Source organism: Fundulus heteroclitus, chromosome 7, assembly GCF_011125445.2.
Source record: "Fundulus heteroclitus isolate FHET01 chromosome 7, MU-UCD_Fhet_4.1, whole genome shotgun sequence".
NCBI classification, from domain to species: domain Eukaryota; kingdom Metazoa; phylum Chordata; class Actinopteri; order Cyprinodontiformes; family Fundulidae; genus Fundulus; species Fundulus heteroclitus.
The window spans coordinates 38,789,570-38,813,422 of record NC_046367.1 but is presented as its reverse complement, the minus strand read 5'-3'; the positions used below and the strand labels follow the sequence as shown (position 1 = coordinate 38,813,422).

The 23,853-nt window shown below is 39.3% G+C and overlaps 1 protein-coding gene across 4 annotated transcripts in view; it reads left to right on the top strand.

Annotated features, from left to right (window-relative positions):
- The window catches only part of hdac4 (histone deacetylase 4), a 181,775-nt gene that overhangs the window by 74,017 nt on the left and 83,905 nt on the right, over window positions 1-23,853 (top strand). Inside the window, exon 1 of one of the 4 annotated variants that reach the window (XM_036139606.1) lies at window positions 23,547-23,751. The exons of the other annotated variants lie outside the window; for them this stretch is intronic. Coding sequence (XP_035995499.1) covers window positions 23,748-23,751 — 4 coding nt within the window. The 5' untranslated portion in view covers window positions 23,547-23,747. Of the gene's footprint in view, window positions 1-23,546; window positions 23,752-23,853 lie in introns of those variants that run through there. 4 annotated transcript variants of the gene reach the window in all.

Genomic DNA, 23,853 nt, shown 5'->3' with positions numbered 1-23,853 from the left:
AAATATTTGTTATTAGTTGTATGTTTTATGCACACTATCTTGAGAAACTTGAGAAATTCTTGAAATCATTCCTCTATATACGAGGTTGATATTTTATATTAAATTGATATCTAATTTTTAAGATTTGCTAAGCCTTAAGCGATTTAGTGTGTTCTGAGTTTCTTTTTTTTTCTTTTCTTTTTTTTAAAGAACCATCATTTAAGAAGCTACAAAAATGGCACTAACATTTTTTCTAGTCTTCCTGCTGTAAATGGCCCCTGATTATTTATTTTGGAAGCAGATGCAACATGAAGCATCTGTATCAGTGAACAATTGCTGTAAAAAAGGTTTTTCTATTTTTAAAACAATCATTTTAGAAGCGATGGTTAATAATGTCTCGGGATTAGCTTAACTCTGGTGTTTAAAGAAAAGATTGCCAAGCAGTTCCAAATTCAACATTTTCAATGACAGACAAGATTGAGGCTTGAACTTTTCTGAATAGAGCAACTCAGCGCTGCCCCTCCCCCACCTGGTGCTGTGCACTGCTGTCCAGCTTGCTTGAAGAACAGTGAAACCTTTTTTTTTTCTCACTTTCAAAAAATAAAATAAACATTGCTGTTTGGAAATATGTCTGGCTGCTTAAAGGACAGCCAGTGATGTTGAAAATAAATTGCCCCACATTTTCTCTCTTATAAAGGTAACTCTTATTTAAAACTACGGTTGTCAAACTGCAGACAGAATGAGCCGAATGCAGGCTCTACCTTACTAAACAGCTGATATCAGCGTGTTGCATCTGAAACCTACTACTAAAGTAATCACTCATATATTTTCTTCGCTTGATTATTTGTATAAAAACTTAAATGCCAATAAATAAATGTTACAAAAGCTATTGTAAATGTTGTAATCAATGCTATAATATTTTTGCAGCATATCTGATTTGAATAAGCTATTAAAAAATTTGATGCATTTTTTTTGTTTTAAATCTTTGCGTAAATACGGTAATATAATTAAACTGTTGCATTTTTATTAAAGGCTTTCAAACTGAGAATCTCATGCTAGTCCATGTTTAGTTGAAAGCTCAATAGAATAAAACGGAGCAGATTATGAGCTATTGTCTGCTCAAACGGTTGCTCTGCCTAGATTAATCATAGACGTGTCTCGCCATGTCATGGAAAATACAGTTAAGTTATAAAAAGCCTTGTACGTCTAGCTTCTTCCCCTGCAATCCTGTAAAATGCCACACTGACGAAACCAGGTAACCCTTCACTCAGTTATAGGCCCACACTAAAGAGTGTTGTCTGTAGATCTGGTTGTGTTTAACACTGTTTACTGATGGGAAAAAAAACGTTTTGAGTTTCTAATTCTCTGATGGCCCTTTAATTCATAGGTGCATTTAAATTTTTAGGTTATTTTTTGCTTTCCATTTACTGACTTAGGCAGTCACATATCTGCCTTATGTGAATGATAGATCTGGTTGTTTATCCTATTTAGAATAGTGGTTGAAAGAAATTGACCAAAGTGTTATTTATACCCCAGGGAAACAGGAAGTCATAATTTAAAGATTTAACCTTAAAAAAACAAATTAGAAACCTGCTTCAGGTGCATTTACTTTACAGAACTTCAAGGTGCCAGCAGTTGTTGCGCTGCTGAAACCGTTCCGTCTTGGCCTGAAAATGCATAAAGGAGTCTGATGTAAACCAAGTTTCTACTCGGGGGAATGCGTCATGTTTCTTTCTTACAGTAAACCGTGTTAATATCATCCTGCCCTGTGACCACATCGGCTTTTTATTGTATTTATTCAGGCTCCGGGGCTAATTTTAGTAACACCAGGGTGAAAAGAACATTATACCTCAACTGTGCAAGAATGTGCTTCTCCCACTCTTGGGATATTTGTTTATTGTGGTTCCCATGGCTATTTTTTTTTTCTTCTTCACATCAGCGTGTGTTTAGGCGCTGAGCATTGGACCCGCCTCTCCTGCTCAGGAATTACACGTCGGTCAGGAGGCTGTGTGGCTTCCAGGAGATGCATTTCTTTAACAAAAATATGTGCTATTAGCTGATATTGTTTGGAGAAAAAAAAAACTGCATCTTGCAAAGCGCTTAGACTGAAGTGGACAGAACGGGAAATGAGGGTGACAGAGGGTAAAGGCATAATGCTCGCTTACACTTCCAGCTCTTCCTTTGTGTGTGTTTGCGTGTGTGATTCCTTGGCCTGTGTCTTGCCCGTTAAGTCTCGGTGTCATCTTTCTGCCATCTGCTGCTGCCACCCTACCAACACAAGATGTATCGTTTATAATACTCGGCGGCTTCAAAACTCCTCTCCTCCCCGACGTTTGTTAAAGGAAACAAAAGATCTTTCTCCCACTGTAAGAATTTCAAGAAATGCATTCGGTGTGCTTTCTTTTTTTTTTTTTTTTGTTTGTGTATGTCATGAATTTTTAATTTGGCCCCGCCCCTCCGTCATGTATTAGTCATGGAGCAGTCTGCTTTGGCTGAAAATAGAGCCTAGCAACCCAGAAAAACAGAATCTATAGCAGGTGTGGGTATGCACTGCGGCTCGTTCGAGTGTGACACAACACGCGCTCTCTGCCGTTCGTGTTTTGATTCCTCGCCACAGTATTTAGCAATGATGACGACAATTTTCTGATGTTTTTGATAAACACTCTTCATTTATTTTCATTTTCCACACCAGCAGTCTCTGCATTTGGGTAATATTTAACGTGCAGCACACGTAAGGAAGCTCCAGGACCCTCTGTGTGCAAAACTGAAAAGGAGAGAAACGATTTCAACAACATCCAGCATTGTAAAAGTTTCTTATTATATGAAAACTGATTATTTCTATGGCAACTGACATTCTGGCACATAAGCACGGCTGTTTGGTTCATATTTTTTGCCCCAAACAGCGAGAGCAAACGTCAGAAGCTCCACAACAGGTGGTTAGCAGAAAGTAATTTTGGTTTGATTGGAATTCAGATTTCCTTCCAGCAAACTTACCCAAACGAGGAGCTGCACCAAATAAAGTAGGAATGGAGTGCAGAAGGTTGTATACAGTTGAACTAAAATACATTATTTTATTTAACACTTTTATGAAAATATTACATTAAATAAACTCTGAAGTACCCTGATGTGAAGGGTAAAGTGGCAAATTGACTCAAAGTTTTGAGTCTTAAACAGATTCAACAGCTTAAGCTCACATCTTCATGCCAGCGGCTCCTGATATTAACATAAATGTTTCCCAGAAGGCCTCATGCTCAGATCAACTGGATGACACTTTGTGAGACAGACGTCACTCAAACAACAAATGTTATTGTGTTTTAATAAGGCCTTTATCTGAGAGCTCACTCTCTCAATGCAGGGACAGGACTTAACTCAGAGCCGTTTCCAAACAAACTGTAACATAGCACTATCAACTTTGTACTTTTTTTTAGGGCTGGACAATTACTCACATTTTCAATAGACACAATTTTAATAAATACAATTTCCAAATCAGAGTTCTGCCGTTTTTGTCTACGTAACAATTAATGGTTCAGACGTGTCCTTTAGGTGTCAGTAATATGTTTAAAGTGGATTTGCCTCCAAATGGAAGTGAAGAGAGATGCAGCAGTGAGATAATTTAATTTTATTACTATTTTTAGAGTTTACATAATCATACTTTTTTACCGGAAACTTTCAGGAATCTCACTATAGCATTAAGTACCGGTCAAACAGTTTAATACATAGGTTTGTTTATTTGTTGCACTTTATGTTCAACAAGGATTGATGTCCAATTCCACAATCTATTCTCTTCAATAATAGAATTCTGATTAATAAAAACAGTTACATTTTTGTATTAAATAATCCTTGTTCACAAACATCTTTATCACCAGGCCATTTTTGTTGCTGCTGGTTAACGCAGAGAGAAGTAAAAATTAACTCATAATTATGGTTAAAAAAATCCCAATTTTGATTTTTGGCAAAATCTTGCATGCAACATCTTGCATCTCCAGCTACACCATTCTGGTGTAGCTGGAGATAACCGGATGTGTGCTAGAGTTTCAGATATGAGGGCAGGCTCTGTTACTTTCATACAGCTCTGTACTCTTATTCACCTGCCACACAAGACTTTACTTTTACTAGAGTAAAAAATACTCTTAGTATTTTAGTAGAAGTGCTACTCTTGAATACAATTTTTGGATCCAAAATAAGATATTAGATTATTTTAGAAGGTTATAGTTACTAAATTTATACCTTAACTCAAGGGTGTCAAACTCATTTCTATTTAGGGCCACTTTGGCGGCATGATGTAATTAAAAGGGCCGGTTGCACGTGTATAAACGATATTTTTCATTTCATAATTTCATTTCAGTTCACATAGAAGTATAAAAAATACACAGTAACATAAAAGTTGCAAACTTAGGCCTAGTTTATACAGTTGATCTGCAAAAAAAGTTGATATTGGGGTGAGTTACACTTACAGGAGGCACAGTTTTAGCCACTTTATACACTTTAAAAGGATATATGCCTCTATTTTATGACATGATTTGCCTTTTTTTTTTTTGGCTCTTGAGGGCCGGATAATATGCCTTGATGGGCCGGGATTCGGCCCGCGGGCCTTGAGTTTGACACCTGTGCCTTAACTGGTTCCTGCTCTTTCTCTGTCTTCCTGTCTCTGCATCTCTCTCATTCCCTTACTGCTTTTCATAGTTAGTTTTATTCAGCATGGATGTTTTTCTTTATTTTTGGCCTAATTATCTTATTTATATGAACATGGCACTTCATTAACACGGAAAATAAGCTGTGTTTGTTTGACAACCACTTTAACTAAAGGATGGAAACTCTGGCAATGTGACAATCTCTGCCAAAATCAGTCGTGTAGGAAAAGTGTAGACATTTTAAATATGGTTACTCTCTTCCATGTAGGCTACTGCACTTTTATTTTTTGGTTATTTTTCTGAGTTTTCACTGCATAGGAGCACTACTGCATATCGTATGAGGTATCATGGTGGGCCGCCATGACCAAAAAAATGCTAAAGCCATTTTTTTGGTTCCAGTCCTGCAAAGAAGTGGACTAGTAAACTGCTTCAACTTTCACAACTGACCCTGTTGTTTAGTACCGCTAAGTCTTGATTTTAAAGCCAGACCAAACCTCATTTTCTGGGGGAAACCATGAAATCTGAAGTATCCGTTTTCTCCAAAGTATTTTTACATGAGTTAGAGGTGTTGATTTCTCACCTTCAGTAAAATTCTATATAAAGGACGTATCGTTGGTTACTACATTATTCTGATAGTTGTACTTTTCCCATTGCCATGGCCATCTAAAGTACTCACTCAGAACAAAATGATTGATCCAATCCAGCCTTTGGGTTTCTTTTTATGTAATGCACCACAGATGATTACGGAACTTAAGTGCTCAAATGGGAATCTGGTATTTGTGGTTGCCTTTGCCTGCTAATGTATGGCTTAACAATGCAATCCGTCAACGTCTGTTCGTGAGCAAACTTATTATTCGGTCCCAGGCATGTAATAATGTCCACCAGCTGACGTTGCACGTCGTTTTTAACACCTGACGATGTATCATTCAGCGAGCGGCTCGGTTCAGAATTAGCGCCCTGCATGTCGGCGGGCGTGAGCGTTTACGTGTTCACCGGGCACATTTTGTTGGAACTTAATGTTCTTGTTGACAGGAATGCAGGATGATCTCGCCACATCAGCCGGTCATCAGCCCACAAGCGGCATGTTTGTATCGTGTGGCCAGATGAAATGCTGATGCATCAATGATGTCACGCTCATGGGTGCTGGAGACCTGCAGCGCCGGTCTGCTAATGACACGTTTCCCTGCCTGCCTAATGGCATAAACATACAGTCCAATGTGTGCTGCACCGTCGGGCTGAATCTTTCATTAAACTGGACGGTGATTCATGCATACTCATGATAATGAACTCTATTTTTAAATTGCACATCGGAGGCAGAAGCTCTAATCAGAAGGTTGCCGGTTTTCGCTCTCGTTTGGATTTAAAATTCAAATCAGCTGTGCTGCTTTTAGCTTTCTCCAAACACTCAACAGACCGACGTTGAGTCACTTAGTGGAGTTACAGAAGTTTAAATTCTCAGCTATGATCGTAACTGTGATCAACTCATTCAAAGTCTTCAGCCTGCAGCGAGGAAGGGCTGTGCTAAAGTTGGTTCAGTTTCTTGTTTTTGTCTGATAAATGATCAAAATATCTTTTTTTTTCATCTGAATGGAAGGAGCCCGTATGGACTGTCTTCAGTCCCAGCTTCTCTCATGCTGGTGTAAATTTTCAGTTATCAGGTGCGTGGCGGTCCTAAAGAGTTAAGGAGGTGGTTATATTTCTCCTCTAATTCCAAAAAGACGTTTCATTTTTGCCTAAAAGGCTTCTCCAGTCAGAGCTAACAAATCGTCTTTGAGAAGAGGTCAAATGTCTACAAGAAATGGGAAGTTCAGTTGTCTTTTACTGAAGCACCAGGATCACCTTTTTTCCCTATAAATTCTGACCTTTTCGTTTTTTTATGAGCATCAAAGATCCAGTCCCAGTGAGAGAAAAAGGTCATTTTTAAGGCTGTAGTTGGTTTCTTAGTGAAAATTAACATTAAGTCATAGAGTGGTCCCAGTTCTGATATTAAAATATGTAAATTTATCTTTAAATGTGACTGTTGATGTACTTGAGCTGGTTGGATGATCTCCAGAAGTCAAAATACATTTTCAGTTATAGCTCATAGAATATTGTTGCCATTATAACTGATGAAAAAGTCCTAAATGAAAGAAATTAAACTAATTAGAAACATGGTAATTGATGTTTGTTTTGTCATAGTGTCTTGATAAACTGACAATTTAAAATATTAAAAATCTTCAATCTAAAATGGTCGATGTTAAGTCTCATTTAGTGTGCCCAAAGCTGATAAATGTGGGGACTACATAGAGACAAGAAGTTTCATTCATAGTTGATCACTTAAAGGAGCAATAAGTAAGATATTTACTGTAAAATTAACATAAATCGTTCTTCTCTTAGTCACGTTTTTTGCCTTTCGCCAATATGACATTTTTTCATGTCATTTCATTTGGTCTAAAATTAAGTTGACAAAACAGAAAAAGGTTCAGCGTGTCTTTGATCTGCAGTGTTTTGAATTATCAAATGTGATTAAGTAGCCAACATTTCCAAGCTTTTTTTCACTCAAGTTCCCTTAAGAAGGTGTTTGGCCTCGAGGCTTTATGTGAAATTTTCTTTTTTAAAGTCTCTGTTTTAAGTAGCTGTTTTCTCATGAATCACAGCCTTGCCCTCTTTCTTTTCTCATGCTTTCATGAGGGCAAAAATTGTGATGAAATGAATTCCATTGTAGTCGTAAATTTCTCTCAACTTTAGTGATCTGTTCAAAATTATTCTCTCTAAGGACAGTGATTTATGTGGTTGTTATAATTATTTTTAGATATTCATTGGGTTTAACCATAAACATCCCACTTTTATTCTGACACAGCTGACAAACGTGATATAATTTATCCTAATATATTTCTGAACCAAATACTCTCAAACTGAGTAGATTTCCTGGAGCCCTCATCCGTCATGCTAAGAAGCAGAAACAAAAAAAAAAAAAAAAAAAAAAAAAAGCAGAAACATCTACTAATGTAGCTGAATTGTTTAATTGCTCAAAGGTTGATTATTAAATGCAGAGAGAGAGGCTTCACTTTGACAAGAAACGCCTCTGCAAGATGACACCAAACTTATTAGGGCTGCACGATATCAGCAAAACATGGCACGATGGAGGATATCACCATGATGACATAACCTGAGATGATTGACAAATACCTAATTAAAACTAAACATTAATATATTTTTGCTTTGAGTTCATTCCAAACGTAGATCTCTGGCAGCAAGTTGTCGGTTAAGCATCTTAAAAAATTAGAATGTGTTATTTTGCAAATGAAACACATTAGCTGCATGGTAAAAATACTAAAAATAACAACAAAAATAAATATTCTTGTCAATAAAAATGGCAGTAATGATACTAGTAATAATAGTAATAATAAAAACTCATGTATGGCATATTTGCGACATATTGTGCTGCCCTTGTGCCTTCAGGACAAACTTAAGCTGTTTTACAAGCAGATTCTACACTTAAACATCTAAAGACGCCTAATTAGAGTATTTGATCTACACTTTAGTTAATTACTGTTAAATCGCTTCACTTTTTTCAAGACAAAAAATGCTTATTTCTCAGCTCTAAGAATAACTAGATATTTAAATACCTGCCAGAAAAAAAGGACAGCAGGGTTGTATTGGACTAAATGCAGTAAAATGGTCTGCTAACACATTCACGAAAAGTGTTAGAATGAATTAACTGGGTGCCAACAGCAGCAGTGACACTCCCTCTGTGTGTTTAGTCATGCAAAGTCCATTTTGACTCAGACCCTAATGAGACGGGAGCGACTGCAGTTGGCAGAACTGACCTTAAAGCCGCCGGACCAAACGTGGCCGTTTTCTTCTTCTTCTTTTTTTTTTTTTTGTTGTTGTTGCAGAAGTTTGGCCCACAACTTGACCGAGCTTGAATCAAAGTGAATGATTCAGGCTGCTGCGATTTTAAAACCGAGGGATAAAAGCATCGAGGCTGATGATGAGGACGAGGAAGACTGATGCAAAACAGATTTGAGTGCATATTAATTAGGATGACTAAATTGTGCTCAGGAGGAAGTACCGTAAGAGGAGGAACCTTTCAGGATCTGAATGTAGGATTGGAGCATCTGCTGCTATCTGAATACATGTGACATTAAGGGAGCGGGTGAGAATTATGTACCAAACAAACATGCAGAAATGGGTGCGTGTTTGCGTAGCAAGTCGGTCCATGTGTCTATCTATCCATCCATCTATCCATCCATCCCGACGTACAGGCTAAACTGAGCTTTTTTGCCTCCACGAGCCAAAACAGCTTTCTCCCACTCTGCACAAATTAGCAGCAGCCCACGCTCCACTCGCACATAACTGTCAGAGCACAGACGCTGCAGGAAGCGAGGGGGAGGGAGGGGAAGGTGAGAGAAGCAATGATGGGAGGAGGAGGAAGAGTGGAGAATGGTAAAAACAGCAGAGGAGAGTGGGAGAAGGAGCAGTGACAGTTACTGAAGACCACAAGTGGTTTTTGTTGCTCACAGAGGGACTTTGTTTTGGATCTTTGACAGTTGTTTTTTTTTATTTTTATTATTGTTTCTTTGGAGGGATTCATTCACAGAGGCATATTCTGTCTGCAAAGACTTGATATGAGAGGGCAACGAGTGATTCATGGTGAGAGCAGACGACTTGGCCAAGCTCCTTAGCTTTATCTTTTATTTCTACTAGTCAATAATCTATGAGCACTTAAAAACCCAAGAGTGGGTTAGACAGAGAGAGCAGGAGTGGGTGTAAATGTGATGAATGGAGCTCGGTGGGGGGTGGGTGGAGATGCTAAAAGGAACAGAACTGCAATTTTAGGAGGAGAGGGTCTGAAAAACCAGGGGGGAAAAAAAAGGACGAATGGCACATTATGCAAATATCACCAGCCTCATTACCATTTCAAAACTCGGGAAAGGAAATGACAAAAGTGGGGAGAAACATTTCTTTGGACCAAACCAAACTCTTTCAAAAGTGGAATCTCCATTTCTAAACATGCTCTGGTGGGTTATGAGTCATTTTTGACATAATTTAGACCTAAAATCTGATTGTCGAAGCCTTTCATTGGACATGTTCATCGGAAAAGATGAAACGTGGCAGAAGAGCCAGGAAGTTCAGTGGAAGGAGAGACAGTAGGAGACAGAGAGGACAACTGCTCTGCAGGTCACAGTGACCAGACTCCAGTCTGCCGGCCAGCCCCCACTGCTTCCTTCTCCTCTGGCTAAAACAAGAACATTTGGGCCTGAATGTCGGACCGCGATCCTGCATTTGTGATTTTTAATATACCTGTTTGTATTTGCTCATTCACTAGAAATATTTGCTCTACTCTGTAGTCCCCCTATTTTCTTGATTTAGGGTTTTACTCCAATTCATGGTCAGACTAACACAGATCAAGGAGCAAATTCCAGAGGAAATGTGTTTTTTGCATGAGGCGTGGGGCCTTTAAAGGCATAAGCATTAATTATTCATGTAAGAGATATATTATTTACCAATATGACCACATTGCTAATTGCGTACATTGAAAATGCAGTTCTGGATTGCAGCAACGACACTTAAATTCACTTTTTTTCCTCCTGAAGACCACCTGTTTTGTACACAGACTCACCAGGGAGCCTTGATGGCCACTAGATGGGCTCCATGAGCCCACGACCAACCCCCACCCAATGTTACTGCCTGACCTTGCATGGGGACCTCTACTTACTGCAAGTTTGGTATTGATAAGAGTTGTTTAGTAGCTGCCACATTTACAGACAATAAACTCACTGGAAGAAGCAGAGTAGACCCTTGCTTCATCACTAGGATCTAAGGTAAAGGAAAATAAGCCAGTTCTATAAACCAATCCTATAAAAGCAGGAGTTTCGTCAACTGGTTGATCTGGAGCATTAGGGTTTATGTTGACACAAAGATCCCTGCACCGTCTGAGAGAGGGTTACATGTCTTTTCCAAATTATTTGAAGTCCATCAATCTACAAAGATGTGGGAATTGGACATTCCAGCAGATTTACCCCAAAGTCAGGCTGTATAATGCTGGACAAATGTCAAGAAACTCAAGAACGTTGGATTCTAAGGGGCCTCAGTTGTCATGTTACATGTTAAGGATTATGAAAATACAATTATAAGAAACTAAAATTGCCTGACTTGGTTGGAATGGTCGCCAGGAGGAAGACCATTCTGTAAAATTAACATTGTAACACAACTAGGGTGCGTAAATCTCCATCAGAATAAACCGAAAGACTTCTGGAACAATACCTTTTGAACTGATGAGATTAAGGTGGAGTTGTTTGACCGTGTTTTAATGAAACCGTACAAAGCATATCAGAACAAAAACCTGATATCAGCCATGAAGGGCTGCGGTAGAGGGGTGTTGATATGCACTTGTCTTATAGCCACAGGACCCGGCCGCCTTGCAGTCATTGAGCGAACCATAAAGTCCTTTCTACACCAAAGTATGCTAGAGTCATGTGGCGTCTGATATCTGAGAGCTACAATTCAGCTTAAAATAGGTCATTAGCAGGACAATGATCCCAAACCTATAGCCTCAAATATGCAACAGAATGACCGTCAACGATATTATTCCCATTTTGAAATATCACATTAAAAAAGGTTGCTTGAGACAGCAACATTAAAAAAAGGTTTTCACGCTCACTTGAGGTGATTTTTAGATTTAGCAAAAGAGTTGATGTGCAAAGCGGGAGATGGAGACACATTTGCAGAATAACTTCTGACGTGGCGAACATTTACCTCAAACTGATCAGCTGTTCCCGCTGTCGGCGTCTTCCCAGATAATCCTAAAACGTGCATATAGATGCATTTCTCTCTAAACGTCTCGGCACTGCGAGTAACATCGCCACAATACTAGTTGAAATTAACAATTACAACTTGTTTGATAGCTACACATTCCTGAAAACCTCTGTCCTGTTTTTTAGATGTGTGGTTCATGCTACTTGGCAACCTCTACTTCCTGTTTATTACAGCCATGAGTAACATCAACTTTTGACAAGATTACACTTTGCCTAGCCTGGTTAATTCGCTCCAAACCATTAAATTGAAACACGGCTAATGACTGCAGTGGTCCAGTTCAAGCCCAGACCTCGGTCTCATTGGCAGGATTTTAATAGAACTGTGCAGAAACAAATGACATGAAGCAACGTTGTGAAAAAAGACTGGGCTAAAATTCCCCCCCATCAATTTGAGACGGCTGAATCATAAGGTGTACTTTGTTTTTGTCATGTATCGACAGTCATGGGTTCTGTCCTTTTTTACTGTGACTGTGTGTAACAGCAGTGTTATGACTGCAGGTTTTCAACTTGTTTTCAAATTAAGAAGTTGAACTTACACTGCGCTTAAATTCCCATGATTGTTCTTTGCTCTATGTTTTACCTATTGCAATGTGAGGGTTTAAATAAAAAAAACTTTCATGAGTTTGTGGTGAAAGTAAATTAGACGTGACCAGATAACCAGCGGAGAGCTTTCCAATTACATTTAAGGACTTAACATTAGACTGCGGTTGTCATGTCTAATGGTTTAAAAAGAGAACACTGTTTTCCCATCCAGGTCTTAGAAAGTAAGGCAGAGTCTCTGGAGTCAGACGCTTTTTGTGTTCCAGTAGAGCAGGCAGTGTTTTAACCTACTTTGTCTGCCTGGAGTCCATTATCCCGACAGATACAGCAGGTTCTGAGACGAAGTTTGTCTGGATATGGTGGATGGGGGAAGATTTTACCATGTTACCAGGTTATAAATATTGCATGGGCCCCGGTGTGTTTTTCTGTTTTGGCTGGCAGGATCAGCTTTCACAAATGTATTGGGAGTCTGCAGTGTGAGCTATTGTTAGTCTGTGTGCTTGAACACAGACAATCTCTTATCGTGATTGTCAGGCAAACAGTTTATTATATATATATATATATATATATATATATATATATATATATATATATATATATATATATATATATATATATATATATATATATATATATACAGTGAGGAAAATAAGTATTTGAACACCCAATTTTCATCTTAGGCACATGTCCACTGTAAGAGACATGATCTAAAAAAAAAATAAGAAATCACAATGTATGATTTAGTTATTTATTTCTGTTACTGCTGCAAATTATTTAGATATGATGTATAGATGGACAATGAAAAAAGCTCAGTTTTTATTAGTGTGGTAACTGATTATTGGTATTAATGTTAATTTAATCTCAAAACTTGAATGAACTGAGTATTGTTACTAAGTTTTACCAAGGTAATCATTAAGACTAGAAACTACATCCTTGCCTCATAAGAGTGAAATTCATGAAACTGAAGGAGAAAAAGAAAGCTGATGTGTCCGAGAGAGAGCATAGAACTGCATTGCATAGACTGTGCCCCGTAGACAATGCCACTATCACTGTTTTGGCAGATCATGCATTCATTCTAATCATTGCTGATCTAATATCATCACCTGCCTCTAGTTATAATTTCAAAAAGCTTTATTCTGTGTAGCTATTGAAGCTCATTGATGGGATCTTAAAAACTCTGGATCTAGGGTCATTACTTCTGGTATAATATCAATATTAGAGCACCGAGTAGCTTTGTGTAGCATAACAGGTTAATCACAGGGACTTTTTTTTTAAATAATAAATTATGTTTAATTATGGGCAGCATTTAAAAGGAAGCTTTAGACAATAGTTTCAAATAAAAAGTATTCCTATATAAACTTTATCTCCCCTTTTACTGAACAGAAAATGCACGAGCACCAGGCTACCTAATTGTTTTAGCTTTTACAGGACTGTGTCTCATGACCTTGCTTATATAAATACAAAAAGGGTAAATAGTCAGTTAATGATCCATCGTATTTCCAGTGTTGGAAACATTAGGGGAAAAAACTGGTAAAACTCACTGAAAACTGTCTTTAACTCTGTTCGCTGAACCATTGTTTTTTTTTTTTTTAAACCATTTCACTCCTTGTTGTCACTGGTATCAGACTCTGAAAATATTAAATGATGTTGGTAGAATTGGCCAGTAAGGGCTTCACAGTGGCATGCTTTGCAGTCCTGTTGCTTTGCAAAGTGAATAACTGTTATGTTTATGGGTCCCTCTAAATTTTCCTTTGGTGTGTGCCTCCATGGTTGCTTCACCTGTGTCTCTGTGTCGACCTGTGATGGATTGGGAATCCTTCCAGGGTTAGGAGAAACCTCTCGCCTACTCGCCACTGGAGAGAGGCACCAGCTCCTTCAAAGCTCTTAATGACAAGCAGGTATAGATAATAGATAAATGGTTAATTAACTGAAGGTTTTATTAATTAAATTTCAAACAACTGAACAAACTTTCTTTGAATTTGAGAAAAATTCCTGCTTTTATTAATTAGCCGTGGTATTAATCTCATCAGAGCTAGCATGGGGTACCACTCACGCTATGCCTTCCTCTCAAGCTCAGTTGTTTATCCAGAGATGAGCTTTGTAAAGGCCTTTTAAAAGCCTTACCATGACCAAATGTGTCCAGAAGAATCTTCTATCTATTATAGATGACTCCTTTTAAAGTTCAGACCTATTGCTTTTTGCTCGAAGGGGCCCTGACACCATCTCCACCAGAGGCTAGCCTTCCCTCGTCCGGGAATGAGTTTGCTACAGACGGGCTGATGGCCTAATGGCTCTAACATAGCTTTCAGCGTGTTCTACCACGGTCTCATTTAAAGAAAGAAATAGACAGTGGTTTACCACCTTACATCGCTTCTAATAGTTTTCTAAGTAAAGTGAAGAACTTCAGACAGATGGAGGGAGGAAGGGAGGGAGGGAGCTGGATGTTTGTGCCATTCTTTTGTCATATCAAGGTGGATTCTTTTTCAAAGGAGATCTAGACGATAATAAACATTTCTCACAGATCTTTGCATAAAAGATGTCCAGCCGTTGTCTTTGATGCTTTTGTTTACAATCTGTGATCTTTTCTTTCACCGCGTTCATCTGCCTCATATGGTGCGGTTAAAAAAAGTAGTTTATCCTTCAGATTTCTACTGCTGTTGCTATTTACAGACTCAGATCATCAAACGCGTTTAGATATCAGATACAGATACTCAGTTACAAATTGCAGCTTTCAAATGATAAATTGAATTATGAAGAAAAACTATCCTGAGCAATGGGGCCTGAGTCTGTTTGAATGTACGCCACAGCATCTCAGGATTTCAGTCCAGATTTTGACTGCATCTGTCCTAACAGAGATGAACCTGCTGCTGTGCTTTGAATCATCGTCCTGCTGCGTGTTCTGTGTTTTTAAGATGAAGGTCTAAAACTGATGGCCAGACATTCAGCTTTAACATTTTCTGGTTGAGTGCACAAGTTGTCCAGGTTGCAGCGAAGCACCTCAGACCATTATACAGTCACCACCATATTTGTACAATTTTATTTAACTGAAATCTTGTATTTTACTTCAGTAATAAGGCACTTGTTGGATGATTTCACATTTTATCTCCACAATCATCAGATTATTATCAACAAAGTCTTATGGATCAATAAGATATTTTTTGAGAAATGTTAGACGGGTCCTTTTGTTGTTCCTTTGATCTTGGAACAATCCCATAGATGCAGTTTTTCCCATTGTTATGAATACTGAAAACTGACCTTTACTGAGGTGAGACCTGCAGTTCTTTAGGTGTTGTTTCTGGTTCTTTGGTGACCTCTTGAATCAATCATTGTGGTCCTATTGGAGTAGCATTGATAGGCCAAACTATTCCACGTTTTCTCCATGTATGGGTAATGGCTCCCAAAGCATCACAAATTTCTCATGTGTTCTTTAATTTCTTTAGATTTGCACATGGTGTTTTTTTTTTAAGTCTACAATATGTTGTAAGAGCTGGATAGGTTCCTCTCTTAATAAATTACATTTTCAAACTTGTTACAGGTCCGTTTAAACACCAGTGACAGGTCCAAGGTGTAACCGCCTCTCATCCAGCAGCCGTTAGACTGGAATCATGGCTCCTTCCCCGCTGACCTGCATAGATCGAGCGGGCAAAGACGATAGACGGATCTGAAACATTTAAGTGTGACAAAAGCAAAAAGCAGAAATCTGTAAGAGAGCAAATGCTTTTCCACGGCTCTATCTTTCATATGGAAGTAGAGGGTTATGCCCCGATGAACTGATCTGATTCTTTGAACTCTCGGACTCAAAGAGCACAGGCAGCAGTGTGCTGTGCTGACATCTCTTATAAGTTCAGTTTCGCATCACTCACAGTTAATGGCTCCGCGTCTGCCGTGAGCCTCGCTGCCGACGGGAAAGGCATTACCATTGAGATGGAAGGAGAGGATTTAAAATATGAATGAAAGGAACTCCCCGCCGCAGGCAGCGACTCCAGCATTCTCATCCTGTCACGTTTTCTGGTGTTTGGAAAGCCTTGATATTTCAAGGTGCTCTTCAGGACTCTTAGATTGTTGCTGTAGATTTTTTCTTGCATCCTGAGCAGAGCTGAAGTACACTGAGACCTTGGCAGCTTCGGGCGTAAATGATGGAGGATTTGGTTTTTTTAACATTCATGTTTCGTACCTTTCACACTACATGGTACTCGCAGGGGTCCAATTGTAACCGCAGCATTTCTAAATCTGATGTATTATATTAACAAAGTTTTACAAATCTGCTTTTCAGTCAAACAAAAACATACCTGTAAATTTGAGTCATAAAATAATGCATTAGTTAAAATGCCTTTGGGGGGTTGAGTTAAAATAAGAGGAGAGAGCAGAAATTGTTGGTTCCAGTATTAGTTTGTTCGCTTGCTTTAAATTAAAATGAGCCAAGTTAGTTTTATTCTGTAAAAAAGTAAATGTTTTGGCAGTGTGTTTTATTTTTAGAAAAGGTTATTTTAAGTGGAAGAATCATATTTAGTTTGTGCGCTTCGATAAAACCAAAAAAAAAAAAAAAAAAAACAGACAGAAGCCAGAAAGGGGTGTGTTTGTCTGGGAGAGGGAGAGAGTCTGTATTATAAATAACCCGAATCAATAATAAACGACACAGATATTTAGAGTTGGGTCTGGGGTCTTTTGAGGGGATGGCTGAATAAAGCAGCCCTCCTTCCCACCAGCACCCCCCCCCCTCCTCCAGCGGCCGAAGACGAGAGCCTAGGAAGCTAAAAAACATTAGAGGTGCCCACTTCTGCCCCTGCAAGCCTGAACAGACCTGTGGTTATGAAGTGGCTTCTCGTCTCGTGGGTGTGTGTGCGGGAATGTATGTATATTGCGAGTCGGACGCTGTGCATTACTTATTCATCAGCGATGTCTGCCTGCTTGCCACAATGTGTATTTCAGCATGCCTTGCAATCATTATGCCACATGTATTATTTAAGGCACGCGTGTGCACGCTGACTCTAATGCAGATTGCTACATGAGCTATTTATCCCAGATACACTCCCTCAGACTGCTGCAAATAACTGCAAAGGCATTCTTTCAAACGCAATAATCGCCTTCTCTCTGAAGTCTTTATGGTCAGGACGCCGTCATCCAGTCAACCTTTTCTCCTCTGCTCTGCTCTTGTCTTCAAATTCTGCATGAAATTCTTCCCAGACTGCATTTGTTTGCTTCTGGTGCAGATGACAGGGCTGTGCCTGTGAGATCTTCTGTTCTTTAGAAGTAACCGAGATGTGGAGAGCAGAGACGGAGCCCAGTGATCTGTTGTAATCTTTTATGCTCTGCTGCTTTGTTCTGCTTTGGTTTAGGAGTCAAACAAAGCAAATAAACTACAAATTGTTGAACTTTTCCGAATGGATAAAGCTATCAACGTTTTACAAACTGCTTTAGCCCCCAATACAAAATTTAAAACTAAAGGAGACAGAGCTTTATTTTTTCTGTGGCTCCAAGACTCTGGAAATGTATCTTTTTAAATCTGCTTCTGTTTAATTTTGTCCTGTGTATGTTTTTACCTTCTGTTGCAATGCAGTTTGTGATTTTTATCCCGAGATGCATTCTATAATATAAAGTTTTACTTACTGTCTTGCTACCAGTTAGACATCAAGTTTTTCTATTTTTTTTTTATTTAGTGCTTCCATGTCTTCAGCTAAAGTTATATATTTCTGTCAAATCAGCCAGAATCACCTTAGATATAGATCATCACTAATGGAATAACATTTCATGGACAGTTTCAATTTTTTTAGTTAGCCGTTATTTAATCAAGACAATTTACCGTCCCTGAAAACAAGCTTCATGTTTCTGGTGATGTGACGTAAGACAACAGGCACAATTCTTTTAAAAAGGTGTTTATTTGTTGAACAGCTGTAGATGGACACCTTAGCAGTATGTGACGGCACCGCATGGATTTCTGGATAGTTTGGCTACATTGAAGCAATTTTTAAAGAAGACCAGAGCAGATTGGAGCGGCCAGATTTCCAGAAGGACAGTACTGTGAACAAGAATTTATCCTCTTACAGATTCGTAGCTTTTTTTGTCACAATTTAATGTTTCAGATGATCAAATACTTTTGATGTAAGACTTAATTAACCCAAGTTAAAAAAAAAATGCTGTTTTTTTTTTTTTGGGGGGGGGGGGTGCAACCCAAACCATCTTGTTCCCACCTGAAATAGTATTTACCCCCTGGCCTAATAGGTGTTTGTTCCACCTGTGGCAGCAACAACTATTTACAATGATATTTGTAAATGATATATGAATACTCAGATATTTGCAATGACTTGATCCGTTTTTATGTCATGTGGAGGAATTGGGGATCACTGTTCCTTGCAGAATTGCTTACATTAGGCCTTTTTAGCTCATACCACAACATTCCAGTTGAAGACTTTGACTAGACCGCTCCAAACTCTTCATTTTTAAATTTTTTTCATGGATGTTATTTTTGCCCAGTCTCTTTCTCATTGTTGAATCATGGACAGACTTTAACCTATCCAAATGAGACTGGTGTTCTTTTCGGAGCTCCTAGATTTGCCATTGATGGGTCTTTTAGCCACTCCTGTGAATTTTGCCACTGTTCCTTGTTTTCTCCATGTTTTCTCTTCTGTTCTTTAATTTATTTAGATTAGTACATGAAGATGTGTATTTTTGGCTTACCTTATTTTTCAAAACAGGCTTTATTGAAATGTTTTCTTCTTCGTACTGGTCTGGCTGTAATCGTGTCTGGGTTGTAGCAGCTTTTGAAATTGAAATCAGGTTTTCAGAAAAAGTTTGAAAATGCAGCACATTTCCTCTTTTATACATAATGTCAGGTTAGTTTGAAAAGCTTTTTTTCCCCTTTAGTAAGTGAAGTTTGTTAGAAGTAAAAATGGAGCAGTGCTGGTCATCTAATGGTTTCTCCAATGTCAGTTCTGACCAAGTCCTGACCTTTTCCAAAAGGAAGTGTTATTCCTTTGCATGACAGGCTCCTGCCTCACAACCATAGCTCTCTGACCGCATTACCTGCACACTAGCCTGTGTGCAAGCATTGATTACTTTTTAGATTTTTTTTTAAGTTTTTTTTTTCTGTGCAAAGTTCACTTGGTTTTCTTCTGCTCTGCTTCGCTGCCCTCCCTAGGGGTGATTGTCCCTGATCTAAAAATGAAAGACGTGTTTGCCTTTGTGTGTTTGTGTGCCACTGTGGTTTGGGATCACCAGCATTAGCTGTTGCCGGTGTCATGGCTGCACGGAGCTCAGTTAAGCCTTTGACGTCAATGCCGTACAACAAGCTGATAACACAGACCTTTATCACAGCCAGGTGTGTGGGTGTGTTGTCAGATCAAACAAAACTTGGCTTCCTGGATTCTGCGCCGTACTTCAGAAATAGCTACCGCAAACATACACATTATCAGACCACCCAACATGCGAATGCCTCCTGAAATGCGCAAACACAGGGGGAAAAAAAAAACACAGCTTTTAGCTTTATCATCAGATTAATTGATTGCTTTTCAGAGAATTAGTTTATTTGGAGCAGCAACTGCTCTTCTTACACCGAAAAGTCCTGAATCATTTTTTCTGCCTCATTGAAACTTCAATCAGACCCGTCTGCGATAAAAGTTGAGCTTCAATATCACAATATGGGTGAACTTATCCATCTTGCCTGTGTTGTTGATTTCTTTCGCTGCTCACTTTAAACTTTCTCATAGGATTAAGGATCTTTTAAAACAACTTAGCATTTTTTTTGTTAGGGATTTATGTTCATTTACATCAGTCACCATTTTAAATCCTTTGTGCTAAAAGGGTTTTGCCCGGCCACTGTCATACTGAGGTAAAGTTACGATAATGGAGAAACATTGTGGCTGTGGGGTTTAGCTCCTATCAGACATGCACTGATCAGGGTAAACCTGCCAATACCGATTTTCCAGTTTCTCTTTGGGGTCTGGCCGACTGATTGCAATTTTGGTTAATTTTCCCAGAACTATAACACATGCATTCTGCAAGTCGATAAACACAATAGTTCAGATTCCAATAGAAGAGATTGCAAGATCACCTCCGTTCATTTATCAAAGCAAACTCCCCCCAATATTTGTGGGATTTTTATTAAACTCAAGAAGAGCAGCAAAGCCCAATCTGTTGGTCCGAATACATATGGACTGAAAACGGGAGGCATTCATTTTCTTTAGGCTAAGTCGGACTCATAAAACAGTGGCTGCAGCTTCCATAACTGCATAAAATTATCCTGGACAAATAGAGAATAGATGAAGCCACTAAAGGAGCTACTGCTGCTATTCGGTTTTTATTTTTCTCCCTTATAGAAAGTACTCCTGGGTCAGTTATTCTGCATTCTGTGCTCTTTGTGTCTCTGCTCTTTCTTCCCAAACCCAGAGTCGGTCATGGCAAATGGCTGTTCCCACTGATCCTGGTTCTGGTTCGCCTGGAGGAATAAACGGCCGACCGGAATAAAATATGCATTATGTAAACAAGCCAATCGGAATATGATGATCAGATTAAGCTCAATCGGAAGGAAATTGTATTCTGAGTGAGAGACGTGGTTTATGCAGACTGATAATTCGATCAACGTGCATTTAAACGCCTGTCAGGCTCAAGTTATTCCAAATGCACATGTGCAACAGTATCAGGTGCCATATTCCTTGTTTGTTCTTTCCCCTCTTTCTGTTCTGTGCTTGCATTTCTCTGTGACCTTTTGATCAATGCCATTTGTGTCCGCTGTGAGCAACTGCTGCAATGAGACTCTGTCCAACTGGCTCAACAATAAATTAGCATATAGCATTATAACATCAAAATGCATGGAAGACATACGTCAACAATTATTGCACTGCAAACACTCCTTTGCAATATGAATATTGCACACACTTAGATTCTGTTGATGTTATATTTGCAATATACTGCTCAGCCTTTCTCCCCAGTAACAACAAACATTTTGGTGAAAAGTTATCGGTAGACGTCATTTTGTTCTAAACTGCAGCTTCTGGCCTCATGACACTTGCATTAGTAAAAAAAATCATATAATCCTGTTGCAAAAGGAAAGATTTTGGAGCTGCTCAACATTAACAGCATTTAGAAATGTCCCAAACAAGACACAGATGTTTACCCAAATATGACTTACTAAAAATAAAATGTTCCCAAATCCCTTAATGGCAAATTGTAGAGATGTTCCACATGTGTAGCAAGAAGAAATGGTATTCGTTCTTTGACTGTGTGTCTGTCTTCTTTTACACTTGGTGTTGGTTTGGACTCGACACCTTGGTTCTGCAGTTGAGTAGTCGTCGGAAGGTTGTGGGTTCGATTCCAATTGAGGGTAAGTGGGCTGGTGTGTTGTCGCTGCTTCTCTGTGCTAATTCTCGCAGGGGAGCGTTGCGTAGTGCAGCTCGAAGAAGGCTGTTCGTCAAGCTAATAACAGCTAACGCTAGCTCATGTTGTTCAGGAGGTTTATTGCTGCGCTGATGAACCTTCAAGAGCTTTACTGGCTTTTCTATGTTGCACTCAAACATAGAAACTTTCACCTTAACGGTCCATTACTCTGAAATTCGCTGGCGAGAACCCTAGTTGGATGTTGCACATTTGGCGTAGCAGCACAACGCTGCCCTCTAGAGTCTAGGAGAATATTGCTACCTCGGAGGGAAAGCTGGACGCAGCATAAATGCTGCAGACGTTGTGTCCACACGTCTCATTACCGCAAGGCATTCTGACTCTGAATGCTTGCCTCCAATGGCAGATCTCAAGCTGTCAACATGTGTGAATAACAGACACTGAAATAATGCTAAATAATTCAAACCAGATTGTTTGGAGTCAAAATCTCCGTTTCACAGCAGTTTTGTGGAAGTGAAACTCATCTTTGGCGTTTTCCCTGGTTCATCCCGGTGATAACGGGTCCTCCTGGTCAGCGTTTGGGTTAGACCAAAGCTAGAGTTTTAGCTGTTGGTGTTGAACATCACTGGAGATCACTTGGTTTAGCTGTGAGCTCAGCTTAGAGAAGAAAGAAGCTGAATCCATGACAACGGGTGGAGAGAAACCACAACACTGCAGCTGGCTTGAGAAGCGGATTACTGTTTAATGTTGAAGCGTTAATCAGTGAACACAATGAAGTAACAAAGTAAAACTGGTTTGAGTTTTGTCCTCTTATGAAATAACATGTTTTTTTTTTAGATTACAAGCCCATGTGACAGATTCTCCAGTCTAATTGGTTACTTGTTTCAGATCATCTTCTTTAGTACTTGAGAACTGAAAAGCTTTTATATTCTGTGTTTTGGTTTCATTTTCGTTGCCTTGTATTCTCGGCTTGTAAAGTGAAGGAGAACACTGTCCTCATACCTCTTTGCTTCCCATGAGAATGAAAATGAGCATAATCAGCTGCCGTTCCTTTTTCTTGAGAGGACATTTGCATAAACTTTCAGAATCGCCCGATGTACCGCTCTCTGGAGTCCTCGCTGCCAGCAGCAACATGTGTATTTCACAACCTGCACGGCTCAGAGCCACCAGAAAGCAACCGCTCGTCAGAATGATTAATGATCAAGATCTGTGAATTTATCAACAATTATACGTTCACTGAGTAAACGGCCATTCACGCTGCAGGCTGTTTATTCTTCCTGGTGACTTTTTTCACTTGTCGAAAGACAACTCAGGAACTTTTTTTTTTTAATTAATTAGACATTTTCATTTGAAATAAAATCCACAATTATAATAATAAACAAGATTAACCAAGAAAACATTAAATGATTTGAACAATGTTTTATTTAATCTTTTAAATAGCATAGAGTGGAAACTTTAAAAACGAACCCATCAGAATGAAATTTACTCAATTTATATTTTTGTGAGTCCTTAATCACGGGTCGCCACAGCAATTCATTACAACTTGCACAAATTTTTTTACACAGGATGCAGATTTTATTTTAATTCCAACATGAGCAGAAGGAAGAGCCTCTCAGATTTATTTTGGTTCCTGTTTTCTAAGAATTGCTTCACGAAGCTGCTCTGACTAGCTCTTCTTCCAGTCTGCATTATAATAAAGTAAGATAAAAATCTACCCCCTATTTATCGACAGGAGGACGCTGAGAATGAGCTCGAACCATTTACAAACCTAATGCAGTCAGAATCAGTGGTTGCAAAATGTTTCACTTGGACGGGGAGAGCTGCATCTATTGAGTCAAGTTCACAGCAGCTATCTGTGTGCCGAGTTCCTGTTGTGTAGGAGGTTTTAAAACGGACAAAAAGCCAGGAAGGTGTGTGTGTGTGTGTGTGTGTGTGTGCGTGCGCGCGTGCAACAAGTAGAAGATTAAATGTGAGCAAGTGCAACTGCTCAGTCAAAACATGAAGAGGCCCTGTACAAAAGCCAGGGGTTTGTTTGGTTGAGAATGTGGCCAGAAGCTGACGCTGCCTCTTTTTTTTTTTTTTTCTTCTTTTTTTGTCAGCCGGTGAATTAGGAGGTAAGGAGCGAGTGACGCTTGTAAAATCCTTAACATGCCTGAGACTGCCCTGTGATGTCACTGAGGGAGGGAGGGGGAGTGGGAGGAGACCAGACCAACGGAGAGAGAGAGGGAGAGAGAGAGAGAGAGAGAGAGAGCGAGGCAGCTGGAGAGCAGAGCAAAACAGGCTCAGTGAGAGGAGGCAGAGAGGCGACACAGACTGTCAGAGATTTGTTCCTGTTTCGGGGACCGCCGCTCTCTGTCTCTTTCAGCTAAACAGAACCAGAGAGAAGCAGCACTTTTTAAGCATCGCCCAGTCAGATCCTCAGCGACACTCTCACACCGAAGTGCAACAAGCGGACAGCTCAGCACAACTGATGGGTGAGAGCGCTTTCCTGCACTTTGACTTCTCTAGAAGGAGTTTCTGTACTGATTGCTTTGGACACCCTCTTTTTTTTTTGTCACGGCGTTCTTTTCTAGTTT